General features: G+C 38.6%; 1 protein-coding gene across 2 annotated transcripts in view; it reads right to left on the bottom strand.

Moving 5' to 3' along the window:
- MAGI3 (membrane associated guanylate kinase, WW and PDZ domain containing 3) overlaps positions 1-23,168 on the bottom strand; it is a 238,116-nt gene that overhangs the window by 76,842 nt on the left and 138,106 nt on the right. For both annotated transcript variants that reach the window (XM_018045931.1, XM_018045932.1), the window contains exons 3-5: positions 16,710-16,829; positions 7,571-7,780; positions 475-652 (exon numbers count right to left, since the gene is read on the bottom strand). In XM_018045931.1, the coding sequence (XP_017901420.1) occupies positions 475-652; positions 7,571-7,780; positions 16,710-16,829 (508 nt within the window). The remainder of the gene's footprint in view (positions 1-474; positions 653-7,570; positions 7,781-16,709; positions 16,830-23,168) is intronic.

Raw genomic sequence — 23,168 nt, 5'->3', positions numbered from 1 at the left:
GATATTTTCCTCCTATATTATTTAACTATATCACCTGAATACATCAAATTTAAAGTCTAGGTCTGAAAATATTTAGCTAAGATAAATAATAAACACGGCCTCCTTCCAAACGATGATAACTTGTGAAATGCTCTTTAAGGTGGACAATCCATCCAAAAGGCTTCAAAAAAAAAAAAAAAAAGGCAAAGCAAAATACCTTTTATTCCTTGCATTTTTCATTATTAGTGATAAGTCTGTTTTAAATTCTCCTATCTTCATAAAACTAGACATCAAACACATTATTCCTTTATCCATATCAAATAAAACTGAAATATCATCCAGGGAAATAGATTAAGAATCAACTGTAATTTGTATGAAAAATATTTCTAAAGAAAGAAAAAAGAAATGGAAGTCTTGTAAAATTAGGTTACAAAAATTTAAAGGTAAGTCACACAGTGACAGGGCACATTAGAAAAGACACAAACATTTGCTTACTCAATGAAGTAGATCATCCCTGTATCAGTGTAGGCCATTTCCCAGTTTTTGGGCAGTGGTTCCAGATTTTCATCTCGCATCATATAATTTCTAAAGTCCATGGAACTGTTTGTTTGGTTGTAACTTGGGACGGTCTTTATCCAATCAGATGGCTCAGAATGCCTCTCTCTATTTTCCGCTATTCAAACAGAAGAGTGTGAAAAGGAGATAGAAGTTACACTCTCTTCAAACAGTCCTATTTCTAACAAAATGCCCAAATATATACTGTAAATTTCCTTGTCTGCTACGTCCATATTCTGCTATAACTGTTGAAAAAACAAATATACTGATTTTTTTTTTTTTCATTTGCTAGTGACATTAACTCTGTTCAGCATCTCTGAAGCTAGTCTGGGAAAGAAGCAAAAAACAACACTAGAATCAATTCTGTATACACTAAATATATAGATATTATGTCAATAGAACACATAAATAAATGTATCAATAAATATTATACTAACAACAACAAAAATAACAAAACTAAAAAAACAAACAAACAAAGTTTACACTAACAATAACAGCTGTAGCAGCACCTTTACAGTTCATGTATTAGGCTCTATTTTAACTGCTTTATATATATAACTCATAATCCTCAAAGTAAACCTGTGCATGTATATTATCACTACTGCCATTTCAAGATGAAGAAACTAAGGCCCAGTAAAGTTAAGTTAATTTAGGTTACACAGCTAATAAACAGCAAAGCCAGGATTTGAATTTAAATGGCCCACAGCCTTAACTGCTGTATGTATCAAGCTGCCTTGTGCACATTTAACACAGGCCTTTAAAATAATACTAGTTTTTAAAAATTAAACTCAATAGACTTCCTGTTGTTGAATTTAATTGTCTATTGGTGATATTAAAATCCTTTGAGAGTCCCAAAGTTCACAATGTAGATAAGAATACTAAAATTCGGTTACTCTCCAGAGAGTTCACAATTTATTACTTAAAACTTGTTTCTAGAACTTAAAAGATAATATAACTGTAATAATTCCACACTGCAGGTAATGCCTCAGAATCAGAGATTCTTAGAAGAGGCCCTAGATATAATTACGTGCCATCCTTATAGTACTTCCACTCCAATCATCCTTCATTCAACCAAGTTCTATAAAGCCTTAATCTTACTACTTACTCCCTTTCCCTGTTTCTCAGCCCCATCCTTGCCCTACTTATCCAACTTAAATTCAATGATCTACCATTATAATTGCTCCCTTGTAAAAAAAACTCCTAAGGCCTTTTGCCCTACCTTACTTTTATCATATTGCTTGACTTAACTATGAAAGTGAAAGTGAAGCCGCTCAGTCGTGTCCGACTCTTCACGACCCCATGGACTATAGCCTACCAGGCTCCTCCCTCCATGGAATTCTCCAGGCAAGAATACTGTAGTGGGTTGCCATTTCCTTCTCCAGGGGATCTTCCTGACCCAGGGATCAAACCTGGGTCTCCTGCATTCCAGGCAGACACTTTAGCCTCTGAGCCACCAGGGAAGCCCTGACTTATCTATAATTCTATTTAAATCTTACTCTCCACCTACTTTTCACCAGTATATGTAGCTGAACGCAGGTGGTACTAACTAGTTCACTTTTAACTCATGATCACTAATTTCAAGAGGGCATTTAATGATGTATGACAACCACAGGACATTTCTTGAGTCCATTCACTCTGACTCTCAGAGATAACTTTCATATCTTCCTTCTTAAATCTTCTGCCTTATCCTGAATTTCATTCGGTGACCCTGTTTCCTATTTCACTGAGAAAACACAAAAGGAAGAGAACTCCTACAAACTCCCACCATCATATATATCCACATAGTAACTGCGCCCATTTTACTCTGACTTCTGTTACTATGAAAGAACTCTGCGTTTCTAGCAGAGAGCCTCCCCCCTCTTGCCTACAGCAGTTCATTCTCCCTCTCCCATATATCACCAATCTTTCTCATCTAGTAGACCATATGCATCCACATAAAAACAAGGTATTTCTCCATTCTATGAAAAGAAATTAAACAATCCTTTCCCTGCTTCCCAGCAACCCCATTCCATTTCTCTCCCTTTTACACCAAAACTCCTTGGAAGAGTTTATACTTGCTACCTCCACTTTTGCCTCCAGAACTCACTCCAACAAGGCTTTTGATCTCTTATCAATAAAACTGCTCTTATCAAGGTCACCACTTATCTCAATATAGCTACACCCAATGGTCAATTCTCAAAGCCCATCTAGCTTGAGCTATCAGTAGCATCTGACATGGCGATCACTCTTTCCTGGAACATTCTCTTCTCCTGTCAGCCAGGACATGATACTCTCCTGGTGTCCCTTCTATCTCACTGGCTCTTCTCAGTCGCCTGGATATCTGTATATTAGAGTGCTTTCCCAGGGTCCAGTCCTTGGACCTTTTCTCTTTCTACACTTACTCTCTTGGTGATCTCACTGTCACTGTTATACAAGCTATATGCTGATGGTGCCCAAATAAGTATTTTCAGACCAGAACACTGACTTTTAAATTCAATTTTAAACAAGACATTTCCATTTGGAAGTCTAATGAACATCTCAAATTTAAATATCCCAACCACAACCCCCTTTCCCAATGCAAACTGACTCCTCTTAAAACCTCTCATCTCAAAACATGCAACTCCATTCTTTCAAATACTCAAGTTAAAACCCTTGGAGCAGCCTTTTGAGGTAGGAGACAGTGGGCCTCCGGGCCAGACACCTGGTACTGGTCAAGAGGAGTAAAACCACTCCTGAGGTCAAAGAAGACTTCCCTATCTGCACGTGCAAGGAAGTCTTGTTGGTGGACGAAAAGGGAGGGGGCGCCGGCCCATAATAAGTGTCGACGTGCACCCATAGGCTTCTGCGGTGGGATCCGTCTTAGCAAGACTGCATCTTGGGAAGGGTCCGTGGACCAGACAGGTGTGAAGAAATAAAGAAGACAATTGGCCAAATAGAAGCAAAGACCCAGAAGGACTGCCCAATGAAGTGATGTAAATCACATATTTGCTCCTCCTCAGCCAGGACGCCAGCATTCCCCTCAGGGGGTGCGATTGTGCCTAGCTTCTGATTTACTGGGCTCCTCACTCAGGATACTGATACCCTTTCTCTCTGGATGTGTGTTTATTTCTGTGCTAAATAAACTGTTTTTCTGTGTGCTCTCACATACATTGTGCTATGTCTCTAATAATAAACTCTGTACCTGTTTTTACAGTTTTTGCCTCCTTGACACATTCTTGCTTTCCAAGAGGGGCAAGAGCCAAGGGCCTCTTTGCTTCTACCCTCTATCCCCTGGTGGTCTGGTGGTGAAGATTTCAAGTTTTCATCTAGGTTACCTGGTTTAATTTCTGAGCAGGGAACTAAGATCTCTCTTCAGGACCACTCACTGCTCTCCCTCCGAGATTACTTTGACTGCTCTCTCATACCTGATATCAAGTCTGTTGGCAAATGTTACTGACTTAATCCACTTATTGAAGAAGGCGATGGCACCCCACTCCAGTACTCTTTCTTGCCTGGCAAATCCCATGGACGGAGATGCCTGGTAGGCTGCAGTCTATGGGGTCTCTAAGAGTCGGACACGACTGAGCGACTTCACTTTCACTTTTCACTTTCACGCATTGGAGAAGGAAATGGCAACCCACTCCAGTGTTCTTGCCTGGAGAATCCCAGGGACAGGGGAGCCTGGTGGGCTGCCGTCTATGGGGTCGCACAGAGTCGGACACGACTGAAGCGACTTAGCAGCAGCAGCAATTCACTTCTTACCTCTCATGCTTTCATTGAATATAGTGAAAGTCACTCAGTCGTGTCTGACTCTTTGTGACCCCACTGACTGTATAGTCCATGGAATTCTCCAAGCCAGAATACTGGAGTGGGTATCTGTTCCCTTTTCCAGGGGATCTTTCCAACCCTGGATTGAACTCAGGTCTCCTGTATTGCAGGAAGATTCTTTTGCCAGCTGAGCTACCAGGGAAGCCCTGAGTGTAAGTTGAGTATAAATCGTCATTTTTCACTTAAGTTACTGCACTATCCTGCTAACTAACACCCTTGTATATGCCCATGCCTTCCTACTTCCTTTTCTCCACAGGGCAGCCAGAATGAGACTGTTAGGTTAAAACCTGTTTTATCATGGTACTCTTCTACTTAATACCATGATGGTTTCTCATCTCAGAATAAAAAACAAAATTCTTCCAGTGACCTATAAGATCCTGTATAACATACATTTCCACCACTCCCACCTCCATCATTATTTAACTGACCTCATTGTTACTATTATAGTCTATTCCCTTTCAGCACTCTGCCCCAACCACATAAAATGTATGGTCTACATTGCATCCAACCACCTTGGTTTCCTTGCTCTTGTCTGAATAATCCAGGGATGCTCCTACCTCAGGGCATTTGTACAGTATAATTAATTCCCTCTGGCTGGAATGTTCTTCCTCCGGATATTTTGAGCTCACTCTCACACTTCTTTCAACATTCCCTTCTTGGCGATGTCTTCTCTGATACTCTATCTAAAATTGCAACTTGGGCCACCGCTACTTTTTATCCTCCCCTTCCTTGGCTTTTTCTCTGGCAATCCACTCAAGTACTATTGCCTGGAAAATCCCATGGACAGAGGAGCCTGGTAGGCGACAGTCCATGGGGTTGCAAAGAGTCGGACACGACTGAGCGACTTCACTTCACTTCGCTTCCCCTCCTTGGCTTTTTCTCTCTAGCACTATCTAACTTGCTATAAGCCATTCATTCATGTTGGGTAATTCTGTCTCTTCCACCAGAAGGTACGGTTCGTGAAGGCAGGGGATTGTGTCTGGTTCGCTCTCTGCTTTATTTCCAGCTTCTAGAACAATGCCTGGCACTTAGTAATCTACCCGGTGCTCAACAGATATTTGTTGAATGAATCATTTGAATGAAACATATGATTTATTCTCTGGGTAGAGAAAGTGACAGAAATTAAAAGGTACCCAATGTATAAATCAATCTGGAAGGGAATTACATTCTTGGGATATATATACTAGAGAAAAGTAGAAACAACTATATGAGCAATAATACTTTTCTGAATACAATTTCAAAAGACTGCATAAAGTTCACTTAATAGCCAGTGATTTGAAAACGTTGTGCATATAACACCAACTCTTTGAAAAAATTTTAGCATTATTATATAACATATGTCATCCTGTTGGGATATATTAGCATTCTTGTGTTAATTCTCAACAAGATATAAAATAATATACATACTTGTATATACAAATAAACCTCCATCTAGCCTCTCCTGCTTCCATCCCCAACAATTTCTGATCTTTCAAGACAGGAATTATAGTCCCCCAAAGCAATACAAAAAGAAACTTTAAATAAAGTTAACAACTGTGGTTAGTACTTACTCAGAAAAGAGGAAGGGCTTTCAGCCATGTCTTGTATTTACTTTTTCTTAAAATAGTCTGAATAGTTTCTGTTACAAAGAAATATATGTGGAAGAGTCCTATGGTACCTACACACAAGAGGTAGAATACAAACTTCCTCCCACACCCTCTTGGATACATTTCCTTTAAATATTAATATCAAAGAGCCTACAACATCTGGTTTAACAACTGTCTTACATGACAAGCATAAACTACAGAGCTCACAGATAGGTGTACCTCTAAGGGAACTGCAGGGCTCACTGAGAGGCTCTGCATTAGGACATTAAAAAAAAAAAAAAAGGCATTTTATTTTCCTTCAAATTAAGAACATATAACTCCCATTTGGGGACAGAGTCATGGTTTCTAATTCCATGTCTTAAACATTGAAAAATGTCAATAGATGTAAATTTGTGGGAGAGCAAAGTTGACATCAATATCATAAGACTCTAGGATTTGATGATTTCCCTTAACAACCCCTAAAGACTTAGATGTAAATTCACCTAAACCTTTTTAGACCTGTTTTCAGCAAAATATATTGCTGTAATTCATAACAATGTAAGATGTTATGACCATAAAACAGAACTCACCCTGAGGAGGGGGACACATGCAATGAGCATAATACAAGAATAGATAATAGCAAATTTTAATAACTGACAAAGGGAAAAATCAGAATGCTTTGGGAAAATGACATGGTAACAGATTCTGCAAATTTGGAGTTATAATCAAATGCTTTCATTTACTGGTGATTGTGAAACTCACTTAGTTGTATCTGACTCTTTGCTGTAGCCCGCCAGGCTCCTCTGTCCATGGAAATCTCCAGGCAAGAATACTGGAGTGGATTGCCATTTCCTTCTCCAGGGGATCTTCCCAACCAAAGACTGAACCCAGGTTTCCGACACTGCAAGTGGACTCTTTACCATCTGAGCCACCATTATATACTTTTTAGCTCCTGCTACATGCCAAGCATGGTTTATGGCGTAAGGAGTACAACAATGAACAAAAGCAGCAAAACCTCAATCCTTATGAAGCTTATATTCTAGAGTTTTGAATGAAATTATTACAATAAATAGCACTGAAATTAGTTCTGCTGTGATTAATGAGAAGTATAAAAATCTTCTAAGGAATCACTATGTTATTTAGGGATACTCAAAGGCAGAAGATTCTCTATCATTAAATTTATATTGGTTTGGCATTTAGTGAAAAATGTAACAGTCAAATTTGGAAATTTTCTTTGAGTGACTCAGAATTTAAACTCAAAATATTACTAAAAACCTTTCAGATAACTTTTAACAGCATATTTCTAAATCTTTGTTTTTGTTGAAGGCTATATCTTAACATCTATATTTTGCTTCAGTTCTGTAAAGTAGGACTTAGGTCAACAAGATTCCCATATTCAAGCATCAGAAATGAATCTCAAATCTTTTAAGCAGTGGGAAAATGGCATATATTAGTACTAATAATAGTTTATAACTGATTTACCAAAACCACCACTTGGGACAACTAACTTCAGCTTACAAAATGGTCAACAGAGATACACGATTTCACACAAAACTTTAAAAAGAACTTAGAATCCCATCACTTGCTGTTCCTACGCTTTGGGAAAAATTTTACTACTTCCAATTCAGTGTCATATTAAAGTCAACCAGGAGTAACAGCCAGAAGTTGTTCATCTATTTACAAACCTGCATTTCCACTGCCATTAACAGCTTCCTTGTCTTCATCTTCTTCCTCTTCAGGAAGAGAGCTGTCCATCCTTTCCATCTTGCTGACAGATGTAGTCCGTTTTCTCTGGGACTCTGTGTCAAATTCATTATCAAAGAGGACCTGATCAACTGGATCTGCCTGGAAAGGGCTGGGCTCTGCTGGAGGCTTGGGAGTTCCATAGAAGTTTCCTGAAGACAAATAATAGAAGCTGAAAGCATTGAAAGTTGAATCGAGAGTTAGAACCATATGGCTTACTGTGTCTCTGCCCTGTTATACTGAAGGTTCTGAACACCCATCATTGGCCAAAAGGAGGTGAAAGCACTTTTTCTTGGGAGAGGAGGAGATAGACCAGAAAGAACTAATTTCTCAAGTGCTTGTCACCATATATTACCTAACCTTATCTAACACTCTAAGACTATTTGTACTAAGGCCAGGAAGTTGACTTTACATATGTAGGTTATTTATTCCTACAGGGCTTGCTTTGCATGGGTTTTATATTAGGGCCTAATTTGTGAATTTAAATGCATCAGTGCTCTCGTGTAAGACTAATTGGCATAAAAAGTGGGAGTAAAGGAGGAGAAAACTAACTCAAATAATTTTTTTCTGATATGTAACATAATGAGTTATTTCCGTAAAATAAGGAAATATGCAGGCAAAGGATAAAGCTAAGCACCTACCAGTCTGTTCTGAAATGTAGGCTGCTTATGTAAACATAATTTTAAAAATTTTTTCTGAGCATTTTAATTATATTGTTTTATCTGACAACTTATTGAACAAATAGAAACTTCATTAGCATAATTCAATATTTGCTTGCTCTCGGGAAAGCAAGAAATACTTTAATATGCTGTCTTGAAAATCAGTAATTTTTACGGTAACAATGAATATTCCAGAATAGAATGAGAACAACTGAATATCTTCTCAGTTTGCCATGTAGTCCCCAGTAGGCAGCCACATATAATGGAAATCATTCAGTGAGTCTAGCTATGTTAGCAGTTTGTGGCTCCTGCTAGCTCTGACCTTATATCAACCACTCTGCTGATGTCACAGAAAGATAAACAAGGACAGGGAGTAAAATATTTATGCTCTTTTTTTATTTAAAAAAAAAACCAATTCCCAATTCCTTGGCTCCTAAGGAGATGATTATTCATTTAAGGTAAATTAACAGGGTATAAAATGGATTACTTTTCTGAGAGGAAACAAAAGCATAAAAAGTTATTCACCATATCACAGAGGCAAAGTGCAAGTCGCTCAGTCGTGTCTGACTCTTTGTTACCCCATGGACTATACAGTCCATGGAATTCTCCAGGCCAAAATACTGGAGTGGGTAGCCTCTCCCTTCTCCAGGGATCTTCCCAACCCAGGGATCAAACCCAGGTCTCCCGCATTGCAGGCAGATTCCACAGATTCTTTACCAACTGAGCCACAAGTGAAGCCTAAGAATACCGGACTGGGTTGCCTATCCCAGGATTCCTGCCACAAGGGAAGTCTAAGAATACTGGAGTGGGTAGCCTATCGCTTCTCCAGCAGATATTCCCAACCCAGGAATCACACCAGGGTCTCCTGCATTGCAGGCAAATTCTTTACCAACTGAGCTACCAGGGAACTAGGGAGGCAAATCTACAAAGAAAGCTTACCTTGTTGTGCAGGCTTTGAGGGGGAAAGTATTAAGATGACTTCTTTGGAAATCTGACTTTGTGTGTGAATTGTCATTAAAATGCTCAAGACAAAACAATGAAATCAAACTAACAATACTTTTCAACCACATCTTCCCTCTCTCCATTCAACTACTCCTTGGCTTCCAAATCTAGGTTTGACATGGAGTTAATCCTATCATGCAAATGTATGCAAAGAGTAATAGTAAAACAGACTAAGGATCTCAGTAAACTTTTGGCCCATAAGTAAAGCAAGGAACAATGAAAAAGCCAGTTCACACTTCTCTGGGATAGAAGGCACAGAAATGCTTCAAACGGAAGTTTGGTTGGGGAACAGGATGCCCTAGGATCTCATTTTTCCCTTCATTATGTCCAACAGTTATGCTACCAAGGTATCCGGATGTATCAGGAGAAAGTTGAAAGTCCTTTCCCCCCACCCCCTACCCCCCCACTTTTCTAAGGATGGTAGTTTTACAGGAAATACTAAAAACACACTTTTACTGAATACTGTTAGTAACTCTTATCTAATTCTAGGTTTAACTTTTTTCTAGAATGAAAAATATGAAAAAATTCAGGATATGATTGCTATATGAATAATCAGTGACAAGAACTTGGAACTTCATAATAAATTCTGGCAGTTGCTTTATTTTTAAAAAATTATTGGCTTAGATGAGAAAAAGAAAGCTAACAGTGCTTATAAGTAAATTAGATCTATTTTTCTGGAGTTGTTGGTAAATACCAAGATTTCAGATACTGAAAGGTATAGAATTACAAAGTTTGTGAACCCCAACGATAGTTATTCACAAAAAAGCTTTTCATCTTTTTGAAGCTATACTGGAGCTTTTTCTTTTTTCTCTTTCTTCTTTTCTGAAGTGTTTTCATTTTTACGATAGATCAACCATTAAATATTTTAAAACCATATAAAATCAAGGACAACAATGTTAAACTAGTTAGAAATTTATTTACACATACCCAGATATTAACTTGGTGCCAGATTCTTTTCAGGTCTTCCCTTTTCCCCCTCCTTAATGCCATACATTTTCAGTCATCTATATAATTCCTGTCCTAATTTCCTGTCTGTCCTTCCCATTCTCCCCCTGAGTTACCCTAGTGTTGGTATATGTCATTTCCAGGCATGTTATATACATCTAGGACATTTGTATATGCATATATAACATACAGATGTGCTTAGTCGCTCAGTCGTGTCCAACTCTGTGACACCATGGACTGTAGCCTGCCAGGTTTCTATGTCAATGGGATTCTCCAGGCAAGAATACTGGAGTGGGTTGCCATACCCTCCTCCCGGGGATCTTCCTAAAACAGGGATTGAACCCAGGGCTCCTGCATTGCAGATTTTTTACCATCTGGGCCACAAGGGAAGCATAACATATAAATACTACTATTTTAATAAAAGCTTCATGGAGTGCTTATAACATTTCATATCTTTTTTTCTAAACAGTATGCTGTCCATATCCTTTTGTAACATTCTTTTTATACAACTTATTCCTATAGATACATGCAGATTCTAATCATCTATTATATAACAGTCCACTTTTATAAACAAATTAAAATAAATTTTATTAATTCCTCTAATAAGACACTTTCATTCCCTTATTGTTTCAAATAATCCTATAATGACTATTCTATGAAGACTTACAAGACCTTCTAGAACACCAAAAAAAGATGTCCATTTCATCACAGGGGACTGGAATGCAAAAGTAGGAAGTCAAGAGATACCTGGAGTAACAGGCAAATTTGCCGTTGGAGTACAAAATGAAGCAGGGCAAAAGCTAACAGAGTTTAGCCAAGAGAACGCACTAGTCATAGCAAACACCCTCTTCCAACATAGAGAAGACTCTATACATGGACATCACCAGATGGTCAATACTGAAATCAGATTGATTATATTCTTTGCAGCTGAAGATGGAGAAGCTCTATATAGTCAGCAAAAACAAGACTAGGAGCTGACTGTGGCTCAGATCATGAACTGCTTATTGCAAAAATCAGACTTAAATTGAAGAAAGTAGGGAAAACCACTAGACCATTCAGGTATGACCTAAATCAAAACCATTACAATTATTCAGTGGAAGTGACAAATAGATTCAAGGGATTAGATCTGATAGACAGAGTGCCTGAAGAACTATGGACAGAGGTTTGTGACATTGTACAAGAGGGAGTGATCAAGATCTTCCCCAAGAAAAAGAAAGGCAAAATGGTTGTCTGAGGAAGCCTTACAAATAGCTGAGAAAAGAAGAGAAGCTAAAGGCAAAGGAGAAAAGGAAAGATAAATCCATTTGAATGCAGTTTCAAAGAATAACAAGGAGAGACAAAGCTTTCCTCAGCAATCTATGCAAAGAAATAGAGAAAGACAAGAGATGTCTTCAAGAAAATCAGAGATACCAAGGGAACATTTCATGCAAAGATGGGCACAATAAAGGACCGAAATGGTATGGACCTAACAGAAGCAGAAGATATTAAGAAGAGTGGCAAGAATACACAGAAGAACTATACAAAAAAGATCTTCATGACCCAGATAACCATGAGGGTGTGATCATCCACCTAGAGACAGACATCCTGAAGTGTGAAGTCAAGTGCACCTTTGGAAGCATCACTACAAACAAAGCTAGTGGAGGTGATGGATTTCTAGCTGAGCTATTTCAAATACTAAAAGATGATGCTGCGAAAGTGCTGCACTCAATATGAGAGAAAATTTGGAAAACTCAGCAGTGGCCTCAGGACTGGAAAAGGTCAGTTTTCAATCCAATCCCAAAGAAAGGCAATGCAAAAGAATGCTCAAACTACCGCACAATTGCACTCATCTCACACGCTAGCAAGGTAATTCTCAAAATTCTCCAAGTGAGGCTTCAGCAATGCGTGGGCCAAGAACTTCCAGATATTCAAGCTGGATTCAGAAAAGGCAGAGGAATGACAGATCAAATTGCCAACATCGTTAGATCACAGAAAAAGCAAGAGAGTTCCAGAAAAACAATTATGTCTGCTTTATTGACTATGCTGTGGAAAATTCTTCAATAGATGGGAATACCAGACCATTTGACTTGCCTCCTGAGAGATCTGTATGCAGGTCAAGAAGCAACAGTTAGAACTGGACATGGAACAATGGACTGGTTCCAAATTGGTAAAGGAGTATGTCAAGGATGTATATTGTCACCCTGCTTATTTAACTTATATGCAGAGTTCAGTTCAGCCGCTCAGCCATGTCTGACTCTTTGTGACCCCATGAACCACAGCACGCCAGGCCTCCCTGTCCATCACCAACTCCTGTAGTCTGCCCAAACCCATGTCCATTGAGTTGGTGATGCCATCCAACCATCTCATCCTCTGTCATCCCCTTCTCCTCCTGCCCTCAATCTTTCTCAGCATCAGGGTCTTTACCAATGAGTCAGCTCTTCACATGAGGTGGCCAAAGTACTGGAGTTTCAGCTTCAACATCAGTCCTTCCAATGAACACCCAGGACTGAGCTCCTTTAGGATGGACTAGTTGGATCTCCTTGCAGTCCAAGGGACTCTCAAGAGTCTTCTCCAACACCACAGTTCAAAAGCATCAATTCTTCTATGCTCAGCCTTCTTCACAGTCCAACTCTCACATCCATACATGACCACTGGAAAAACCATAGCCTTGACTAGACGGACCGTTGTTGGCAAAGTAATGTCTCTGCTTTTGAATATGCTATCTAGGTTGGTCATAACTTTCCTTCCAAGGAGTAAGCGTCTTTTAATTTCATGGCTGCAGTCACCATCTGCAGTGATTTTAGAGCCCAGGAAAATAAAGTCAGCCACTGATTCCACAGTTTCCATCTATCTGCCATGAAGTGATGGGACCAGATGCCATAATCTTAGTTTTCTGAATGTTGAGCTTTAAGCCAACTTTTTATGCAGAGTACCTTATACAATATGCCATGCTGGATGAAGCACAAGCTGGAATTAAGACTGCCGGGAGAAATATCAATAACCCCAGATACTCAGATGACATCACCCTTATGGCAGAAAGCGAAGAGGAACCAAAGTGCTTCTTGATATAAGTGAAAATTTTGGCTTAAAATTCAACATTCAAAAAACTAAGATCATGGCATTCTGTCCCATCACTTCATGGCAAATAGATGGGGAAACAATGGAACAGTTACAGACTTTATTTTGGGGGCCTCCAAGATCACTGCAGATGGTGACTACAGATATGAAATTAAAAGATGCTTGCTCCTTGGAAGGAAAGCTATGACCAACCTATACAGCATACTGAAAAGCAGAGACATTACTTTGCCAACAAAGCTTTGTCTAGTCAAAGCTATGGTTTTTCCAATAGTCATGTACGATGTGAGTTGGACTATAAAGAAAGCTGAGTGCTGAAGAATTGATGCTTTTGAACTGTGGTGTTGGAGAACACTCTTGAGAGTCCCTTGAACTGCAAGGAGATCTAACCAGTCAATCCTAAAGGAAATCAGTCCTGAACACTCATTAGAAGGACTGATGCTGAAGCTGAAACTCCAATACCTTGGCCACCTGCTACGAAGAGCTGACTCGTTGGAAAAGACCCTGATGCTGGAAAGACTGAAGGTAGGAGAAGAAGGGAGTGATAGAGGATGAGATGGCTGGATGGCATGTCCTACTCAGTGGACATAAGTTTGAACAAGCTCTGGGAGTTGTTTATGGACAGGGAAACCTGGCGCGCTGCAGTCCATGGGGTTGCAAAGAGTCAGACACGACTGAGTGACTGAACTGAATTGATAATGACTATTCAGGTACTTGTCTGCATATCCACATCGACGGGGTTTCTCTAGAGTAGGCAACCACAGAGGGAACTGCCGGGTCGGAGTTAGGTGCATCTTTGAATTTACTAGGTATTGCCAAGATGCTTTCCCAAAGGATTGTTATATCATTTTATACCCTCGCCAGTTGTCTATGCGGATTTCCATTTACCACAATTATCAGACTTTAAAATTTCTGTCAATCTGATGGGTGTGGAATGGTGGGTACCTGTTATTTCAATTTGCTTTTCCTCTTAATTGAGCACGTAGTAATTAATAATATGGAAAATGCCACTTTGTCATATACCATGTTCTTAACAGAAGAAAACATAGGAGAATATCTTTTCAATTTAAATCATTAAAGACAATGACTTCTTAAATGAAATTTTAAAGCACCAATCATAAGGAAAACAGTGGTAACTCTGATTGACAAAAGTTAAGGATTTTGGTTTAATGAAGCAACACAGAACAAGGTTATTAGGTTACAGAACGGGAGAAAATATCAATATCCAAAAAGAGATTATTATCTAATATAAATATTTACAAACAGAAATGTTATTGAGATCCCAGTTTAAAAATAAAATGGACAAAGCAAATGAATAGACAATTTGCAGAAGCTCAAAAAACAAGCATAAGAAAAGGTGCTCAAACTCTCTGACTATAAGAGAAACTAAAATTAAAATGAGACACCACTTCTATAATCATCAGACTGGCAAAATTACAAGGCTGGATGGTGCCAAGTGTTGTTAAGGATGTGGAATCATTACTAAAGCCACAACAACTCCCCATGGCACTGCTTGGGGAATAGAGACTGCAGAGCTACCCAAAACGACTTCATCATATTAACTATATGTTCACCTTATAACCCAACATCTGCTCTTGGATATATATGCCACAGACATTCTCACACTGGTTTGTAAGAAGACATGGATGAGGACGCTGCAGATTGATCTGTGGTGATGAGGAGTTGGAGGCAAACTGGAAGTCCGTCAAGAGGAGAAACGCTAGGTAATGGATTCACAATATGGAGTACTGTGCAATGGTCACAAAACAGTGAATTACATACATTTACAGTGCAGCAATGTAGATGAATCTAAAAAACAGTTGTAAGTGAAAACAGTTTAAAACTAATAAGATCCAGAACATGGTCCAGATGTAAATAATAAATACATGTACACAAGACACAACACATATTTTGCAAGATCACGTATAAACCAAAACATTATATTAAACACATCAGAATGGTTGCCTATAAGAGGGAGGTGAATGAGAGAAGGCTATTTGCACAAAAATAAAAAATAAACAGCTGTTATTTTCTCTGAGAAGTCTCCACTGGCCATCTTATCTAAATTAGACATTCCTATTATTTTCTTTAAAAATCCCTTGCTTTTGTTTCCTTCATAACATCTCAATTTAGTTACCTTGTTTGTGTTCTGACTGCCTTCCCCACTAAGATATAGGATTTATGAAGTCAGTATCATTTCAGTGTTGCTCAGCACAGCACCTCTAGTCCCTCTGGTAGTGCTTGGCACAGAGTATAAAAGAAGGATCAAATAAATAATACATGAATGAGTGAGTCATGGACGCTAATCTCAGGAAGAGTGGCTAGGTCAAACTTAGCAGGCAAGAGGAAATCATTAAAGATTCTGAAGGAAAGAGAAACGACCAGAACTGCACTTGACAAGGAAGACTAGTATGGTAGCAACGAGCGGGGTGGACTGGCGAGAGGGAAGAAACTGGAACACCTGAGATCAGCTACCATAGCCAGCATGAGTCAGCGCAGGGAGCCTACAATGAGGTGATGAAAGCGTAGAGAAAGGCAGTGTGAAAGATGCTACAAAGGAAGAAAAGATTCGGCTGGTAACAGACTAGATCAAACTGCTGAGAAAAAGAAGGAAGTAAATGAAGACTTCCCTGTCTTGAGCTCTTGCTAAAGCTAAAAAGAGAAATTATGAGGACTTACTCTTTTCGATAGCACAAATGCATATTTGGATATGATGAACTCATGATCAGATATTTATTGAACTATCTCTAGGAACTGAAGATAACATAAAGAAAGACATGACATCTGCTTTCACAGAGCTTGTGAAAAAGGCAATTATAATAGCATGATAAAGCAATGATGGAGAAGTACAGGGTGCTATTGGAGTGTACAAGTTTGCCAGTGAAGAACTGTTAGATAAAGAAAAGAAAGAAGATTTAACAAAGAATCATTCAGAAGTTGAAATTGATCTTAAATTAGTACTCCCTAGAATCAAGTGAGTAGAGAAAACAGTTATGAAAAGAAAACCAATTTTTCTGTTTTTATTATTTTCCCCTTCAAATCTACACTCTCTTTTCTCCAAGAGAGCCAAAGTATAAATAGATTTTTTAAAGGGTACAGTATTTTTATTTCCAGCCACAAACAGAACTCACAAATGCTTGAGTGAATACAATGAATGTAAATTATTATGAAATACTGCAAACTAGCTAGCTTTGATGATTTTAGTATACTGTCTACAACCAACTTTAGAATAACACAGAATGCATTTATTCCCATCTTAATTAGTAAATTAAAAGTAGCCTAATCAAAAGGAAAACCTCTCAAAGACGAACAGAAAAAACTTTTTTTTAAAGTGGTATTTTACTGATCAAATTCCATTTGAAATAATTCCAATCAATCAGACAGTTTTCTGGGCTGCTGTTGTCAATATCTGGGGACATACCATCATACGTTCCACTTTCTAATAATGTTCCACTCTCTTCCAGTGCTTTGAACTGTTCAACAGAAATGAAATTATAGTCCACCCCTGGTACTTCCCCATCCCTGGGGGCCCTCGTAGTACCTAAGGAGAGAAAAAAAGAAAAAAATAGGTTGTAAAGTGCTTTTAAACTTATAAAATGTTGAAAATAATTGAAAATTCATTTTATAGAGAACACATGGGAAACACTATTGAATATATTGTATCTAGACTGGTAAGAGAATTTGAGGCAAATTAACATTCCTAGGTCAAAGTAGGATAATACTACAGGATGAGTAAATATATTTTAATAAAATCTATAGATAGCTATGAAATTCAAAATTACAAAGATTAAAATGTTAGTGTCCAAGAAAGCTTAACTTTCCAAGACTCAACAGTTAATTCTTCTTTTAAACTAATACTCTACTTACTAGAGTTGTAAGACAATAAAAAAGAGAAACAACTTTTAAAAACTTTCATCAATAAACTCCACTTAAAAAACCTGAACAAATATTAACCATGCAATTATTTTTAGACTCATTAATAAAGAGCTCAGAGCTTAAGGTAGGAATTCACAAAATGTAATTTTATACATATTGCTGCTTAGTCATTATTCTCTTCAAGTAATTTCAAAACATGAAGCCATAAGCAAATTGCTTAATGAAATTCACTACAGCAACTGAGCACTAAATTTCTATCTATTAAGGAATCAATGCCAAAGTAAAATCTTTTCAGATCCAGGATATAAATTCAAGTTAAGGCAGCACTACTGTACTTTACTGAATTTCACTGAACAAGAACCAATATTTTTTTTAACTGAAATTGGAAAAGTCACTTCAAATACTATAAAATACAAACAAGATATCCAGGTAGTTAGCCTGGAAACAGAGTTAGGATACTGTCCTGCCCATCCTTGGGAAGGATAAGCCCATTTCTCTATTTATGCTACCGATTTGTTAACAGCACTCCAAGCCAGAAACCTGAGACAGTAACCTTGGGCTCTTCCTTCTACTCTACACCTAGTCACCAAATATGGTTGATTCCATCTCCTAAACACCTATAGGATTTATATACTTGTCTTCATTCTCACATCCACTTAATCCAAATCAGTATCAATGGGCTGTATTGTTGGTCTCCTGAGCTCAACCCTGTCTTCATCCTAGCTACAGACCTTAACCAAACTGCAATCAATGACTTTTCTAAAACCATCTGAGCAAAAAACCTCTAAACCTCTAAATGGTTCCCCTGATCCTTGATATAAAATCCAGGTTCTACCTCTCCAGCTTCTTTCTTGCCTCACCCCTTTCACATTCTAGGCTTCAGCCTTAATCTATTTTTTTTTTTTCAATTCTTTTAATGTTCCTCCCACTTGCTTATTTCCAAGGTCTTTGCGAAGCCATTCTTTTCCTTGGAAGACTTCCTATATCCTTTCCCTCTTACCTCAGTTAACTCCTACTCATCCTTCAGCTTCTGACTGAGAAAGCTTCTTTAGAGAACTTTCCCATCTAGGTATGGGAATATGCAGGAACCTTATCTATTTGGTTCAGAGCAATACCCCAAGTCTCTGCACAGTGTAAATCCCATAGCAGGCACTCAATAGAGATAGTTGTCAGATAAATTAAGTAAAATTTTATACAAATGTAATCATCACAGGCCCTGGAAATATGCTATCATATTATAAATTAATTCATGGGAACTTATTAATTGCTTTTACATTCTATTATATTTTGTAATGTGAAAAAACCCCACAATGATGATGAATGGTAATAATCTCAGAAAATAATGATTAAGCAAACATTCTAAGTAACAAAGACTGTTGCATTTCTTTATCTGTTTTACATCACAGAGGATACAAAATCTCTAAAACATAACTTCCCTTTTTAACATTTTTTTTTCATATCAAATTTTTGTTTCTCATATACTGATTAAAATTACATTGTTAGAGTTCTCAAATTCACAGCTTTCAGTTCCACATTAGGTAAATGTTAATCTTAGAAAGTAAATTCAGCAATTAAATTTATGATTAGCAGCTGTGATAGATGGAAAACATGGCCATGTATTTTACACCTCCTCCTATCAAGAGATGGAGCCTGTTGCCTCACCCCTTGAATCTGAACTGGACTTATGGCTTGCTTTGAATAACTTAGTGTGATGTACAAGTTCAGGAGTCTAGACCTCTGTCTTTGCCTCTTTGGAATGGTCCCACCACCATGTACAGATGTCCAGACAAGACTACTGAATGATGAGCGGGAATCCCATCCAATAAACAGCACCAAGGCCCAGATATGAGAGAGACCAGTTTAGCCCCTCTAACGCCAGCTTAGCTGCCAATGACCAGCCACATGAGTGGGTCCAGATGAACTCAGCCAACTCATGAAATCATGAGAAATCATACATGATAGTTATTTTAAGCCATTATGTTCTAGGGTAGTCTGTTATGTAGCAAAGGCTAATTGAAATATTATCTAAATAAACTCTATATAAACATAATGACTATATAAAATCCAATTTAAAAGTAAATCATACTAAAGATAATACTATTTTATTAAAAAAAAAAAGCACTGACCCAAGAGGCAGAAGCAACGCCGCATTTTAGTCTAGGATAATCATTAGTGGTAAAATTTTGAGCAAGCACTTAAATCCCTCTGGGCTTGGTTCTCTTTCTGCAAAGTGGCACTGAGTAAGATGGCGATCATAATTCTTTCCATTAATAAACATAAAATGTGTGATTCCAGCATATGTATTTCCAAGACTTACAAAGTAGCTTGAATGTTAATTCTCTTTACAAATGTATTATACATTTTCACTTCTTCCCCTTCAAATAATGTACTCTGATATACATAAAGTTTTCTACCTTCCCCTATCCAACTCCACTGCCCTCAGCACTCCCCAAAATTTACCTTTCTACTCTTGATACTCTCTATACACTTAATGTAAAGCTTTGTACATCCCCTCCAATCAACACTGTATTGCTCCTTTTTACATAAAAATTCCTCCAGTTCTTCTCCCTCAGTGTCCAATTCCTCTCCTCTCATTTTCTCTTGAGCACATTCCAATCAGATTACTGCCCCAACTGGTCCCACGAGATAATCTGTGCATCAGAAGTTTCCACTTTGCTTAAACCAAAGGTCAAGTGTCAGTCCATAACCTGGCAAATCAAAAACCTTTGACAAAACTGATCACTCCCTCCATTTTCTGTTTTATTCTGAAATGTACAGAAAAGTACATAAAACATATATATAAAGTTTAGTTCAGTTCAGTCGCTCAGTCATGTCCGACTCTTTGCGACCCCATGAACTGCAGCACACCAGGCCTCCCTGTCCATCACCAACTCCCAGAGATCACCCAAACTCATGTCCATCAGGTCGGTGATGCCATCCAGCCATCTCACCCTCTGTCGTCCCCTTCTCCCTGCCCCCAATCCCTCCCAGCACCAGAGTCTTTTCCAGTGAGTCAACTCTTCGCATGAGGTGGCCAAAGTATTGGACTTTCAGTTTTAGCTTCAGTCCTTCCAATGAACAGCCAGGACTGATCTCCTTCAGAATGGACTGGTTGGATCTCCTTGCTGTCCAAGGGACTCTCAAGAGTCTTCTCTAACACCACAGTTCAAAAGCATCAATTCTTTGGTGCTCAGCTTTCCTCATAGTCCAACTCTCACATCTATACATGACCACTGGAAAAACCATAGCCTTGACTAGACAGACATTTGTTGGCAAAGTAATGTCTCTGCTTTAGAATATGCTATCTAGGTTGGTCATAACTTTCCTTCCAAGGAGTAAGTGTCTTTTATTTCATGGTTGCAATCCCATGCAGAAATAAACTCTAAAAATCACCATCCGCAGTGATTTTGGAGCCCCCAAAAATAAACTCAGACACTGTTTCCACTGTTCCCCCATCTAATTCCCATGAAGTGATGGAACCAGATGCCATGATCTTCGTTTTCTGAAAGTTGAGCTTTAAGCCAACTTTTTCGCTCTCCTCTTTCATTTTCATCAAGAGGCTTTTTAGTTCCTCTTAACTTTCTAAGGGTGGTGTCACTTGCACATCTGAGGTTATCGATATTTCTCCCGGCAATCTTGATTCCAGCTTGTGTTTCTTCCAGGCCAGCGTTTCTCATGATGTACTCTGCATAGAAGTTAAATAAGCAGGGTGACAATATACAGCCTTGATGTACTCCTTTTCCTATTTGGAACCAGTCTGTTGTTCCATGTCCAGTTCTAACTCTTGCTTCCTGACCTGCATACAGGTTTCTCAAGAGGCAGGTCAGGTGGTCTGGTATTCCCAACTCTTTCAGAATTTTCCAGTTTATTGTGATCCACGCAGTCAAGGGCTTTGGTATAGTCAATAAAGCAGAAATAGATGTTTTTTGGAACTCTCTTGCTTTTTCCATGATCCAGCAGATGTTGGCAATTTGATCTCTGGTTCCTCTGCCTTTTCTAAAACCAGCTTGAACATCTGAAAGTTCACGGTTCACGTATTGCTGAAGCCTGGCTTGGAGAATTCTGAGCATTACTTTACTAGCATGTGAGATGAGTGCAACTGTGCAGTAGTTTGAGCATTCTTTGGCATTGCCTTTCTTTGGGATTGGAATGAAAACTGACCTTTTCCAGTCCTGTGGCCACTGCTGAGTTTTCCAAATTTGCTGGCATATTGAGGGCAGCACTTTCACAGCATCATTTTTCAGGATTTGAAATAGCTCCACTGGAATTCCATCACCTCCACTAGCTTTGTTTGTAGTGATGCTTTCTAAGGCCCACTTGACTTCACATTCCAGAATGTCTGGCTCTAGGTGAGTGATCACACCATTATGATTATCCGGGTCGTGAAGATCTTTTTTGTACAGTTCTTCTGTGTATTCTTGGCACCTCTTCTTAATATCTTCTGCTTCTGTTAGGTTCCTACCATTTCTGTTCTTTATCAAGCCCATCTTTGCATGAAATGTTCCCTTGGTATCTCTAATTTTCTTAAAGAGATCTCCAGTTTTTCCCATTCTGTTGTCTTCCTCTATTTCTTTGTATTGATCGCTGAGGAAGGCTTTCTTATCTCTCCTTGCTATTCTTTGGAACTCTGCATTCAGATGCGTATATCTTTCCTTTTCTCCTTTGCTTTTCACTTCTCTTCTTTTCACAGCCATTTGTAAGTTTAAATAACATTTATTAGTAATAAGCAGTAACAAAGCATACTAATCCAGATGAAGAAAGAGAACATTACCAGGATGCCAAAAGCCCCCTCATATGTCTCCAATCACAAATGTCTCCCTCCCTCCACCCCCAACGTGAACATCATCTTTACATTTGTGATAATAATTTCTTTTTTAAAAAAATATTTTTAGCAACTGAGTAATGCATTTCTGAGCAACATAGCTTAGTTTTGCCTGCTTTGCAACTTGATGGGATTCGAATCATACCACATGCATCCTTTTGTGTCCACATCAATACTTATCATGTTTTTAAACTTCTGCCAACATGTTAAGTATATAAAGGTATCTCACGCTGTATTTAATGTGCAACTACTTTAAAAGATTGAACATTCCTTTTCATATATTTACTAGCCATAGAGATTTCTTCTGTTGTAAAGTGGCTGCTCAAGTCTCTGTTGGGCTGCCTATCTTTTTACAAGCTGTAGTTCTTTACATTCTAAATACTACATTACTTCATCAAATCTAAGCAATCAACAGCTTCTAAAATACACCATTATTTTAACCTAAAAAAGAAAAAAAAAAACCTGGCAATTATAATTGAAATATTTCACATATTGCAATATGCATTCCAATTGTTCAGTTCAGTTCAGTAGCTCAGTCGTGTCCGACTCTTTGCGACCCCATGAATCGCAGCACACCAGGCCCCCCTGTCCATCACCAACTCCCAGAGTTCACTCAGACTCATGTCCATCGAGTCGGTGATGCCATCCAGCCATCTCATCCTCTGTCGTCCCCTTCTCCTCCTGCCCCCAATCCCTCCCAGCATCAGAATCTTTTCCAATGAGTCAACTCTTCGCATGAGGTGGCCAAAGTACTGGAGTTTCAGCTTCAGCATCATTCCTTCCAAAGAAATCCCAGGGTTGATCTCCTTCAGAATGGACTGGTTGGATCTCCTTGCAGTCCAAGGGACTCTCAAGAGTCTTCTCCAACACCACAGTTCAAAAGCATCAATTCTTCCACGCTCAGCCTTCTTCACAGTCCAACTCTCACATCCATACATGACTACTGGAGAAACCATAGCCTTGACTAGACGGACCTTTGTTGGCAAAGTAATGTCTCTGCTTTTCAATATTCCAATTGTAGAGAGGCTAAAATGTGAAATAATTGTGTCTCAGCACTGCAGTCTTTTGCCAGATATATGTGGTTGCGAATGGGGTGTTTCTGCTACAGAAATATGCTTTGCAATATGCTTTCTTCAAATAGTGCTTTCTGCAAAATCAGACACCAAAAATAAGAAAAGCTTA

Source organism: Capra hircus, chromosome 3, assembly GCF_001704415.2.
Source record: "Capra hircus breed San Clemente chromosome 3, ASM170441v1, whole genome shotgun sequence".
NCBI lineage: Eukaryota > Metazoa > Chordata > Mammalia > Artiodactyla > Bovidae > Capra > Capra hircus.
Note: the sequence above shows the minus strand (reverse complement) of the source record. Positions and strands in the feature narration are given on the sequence as shown.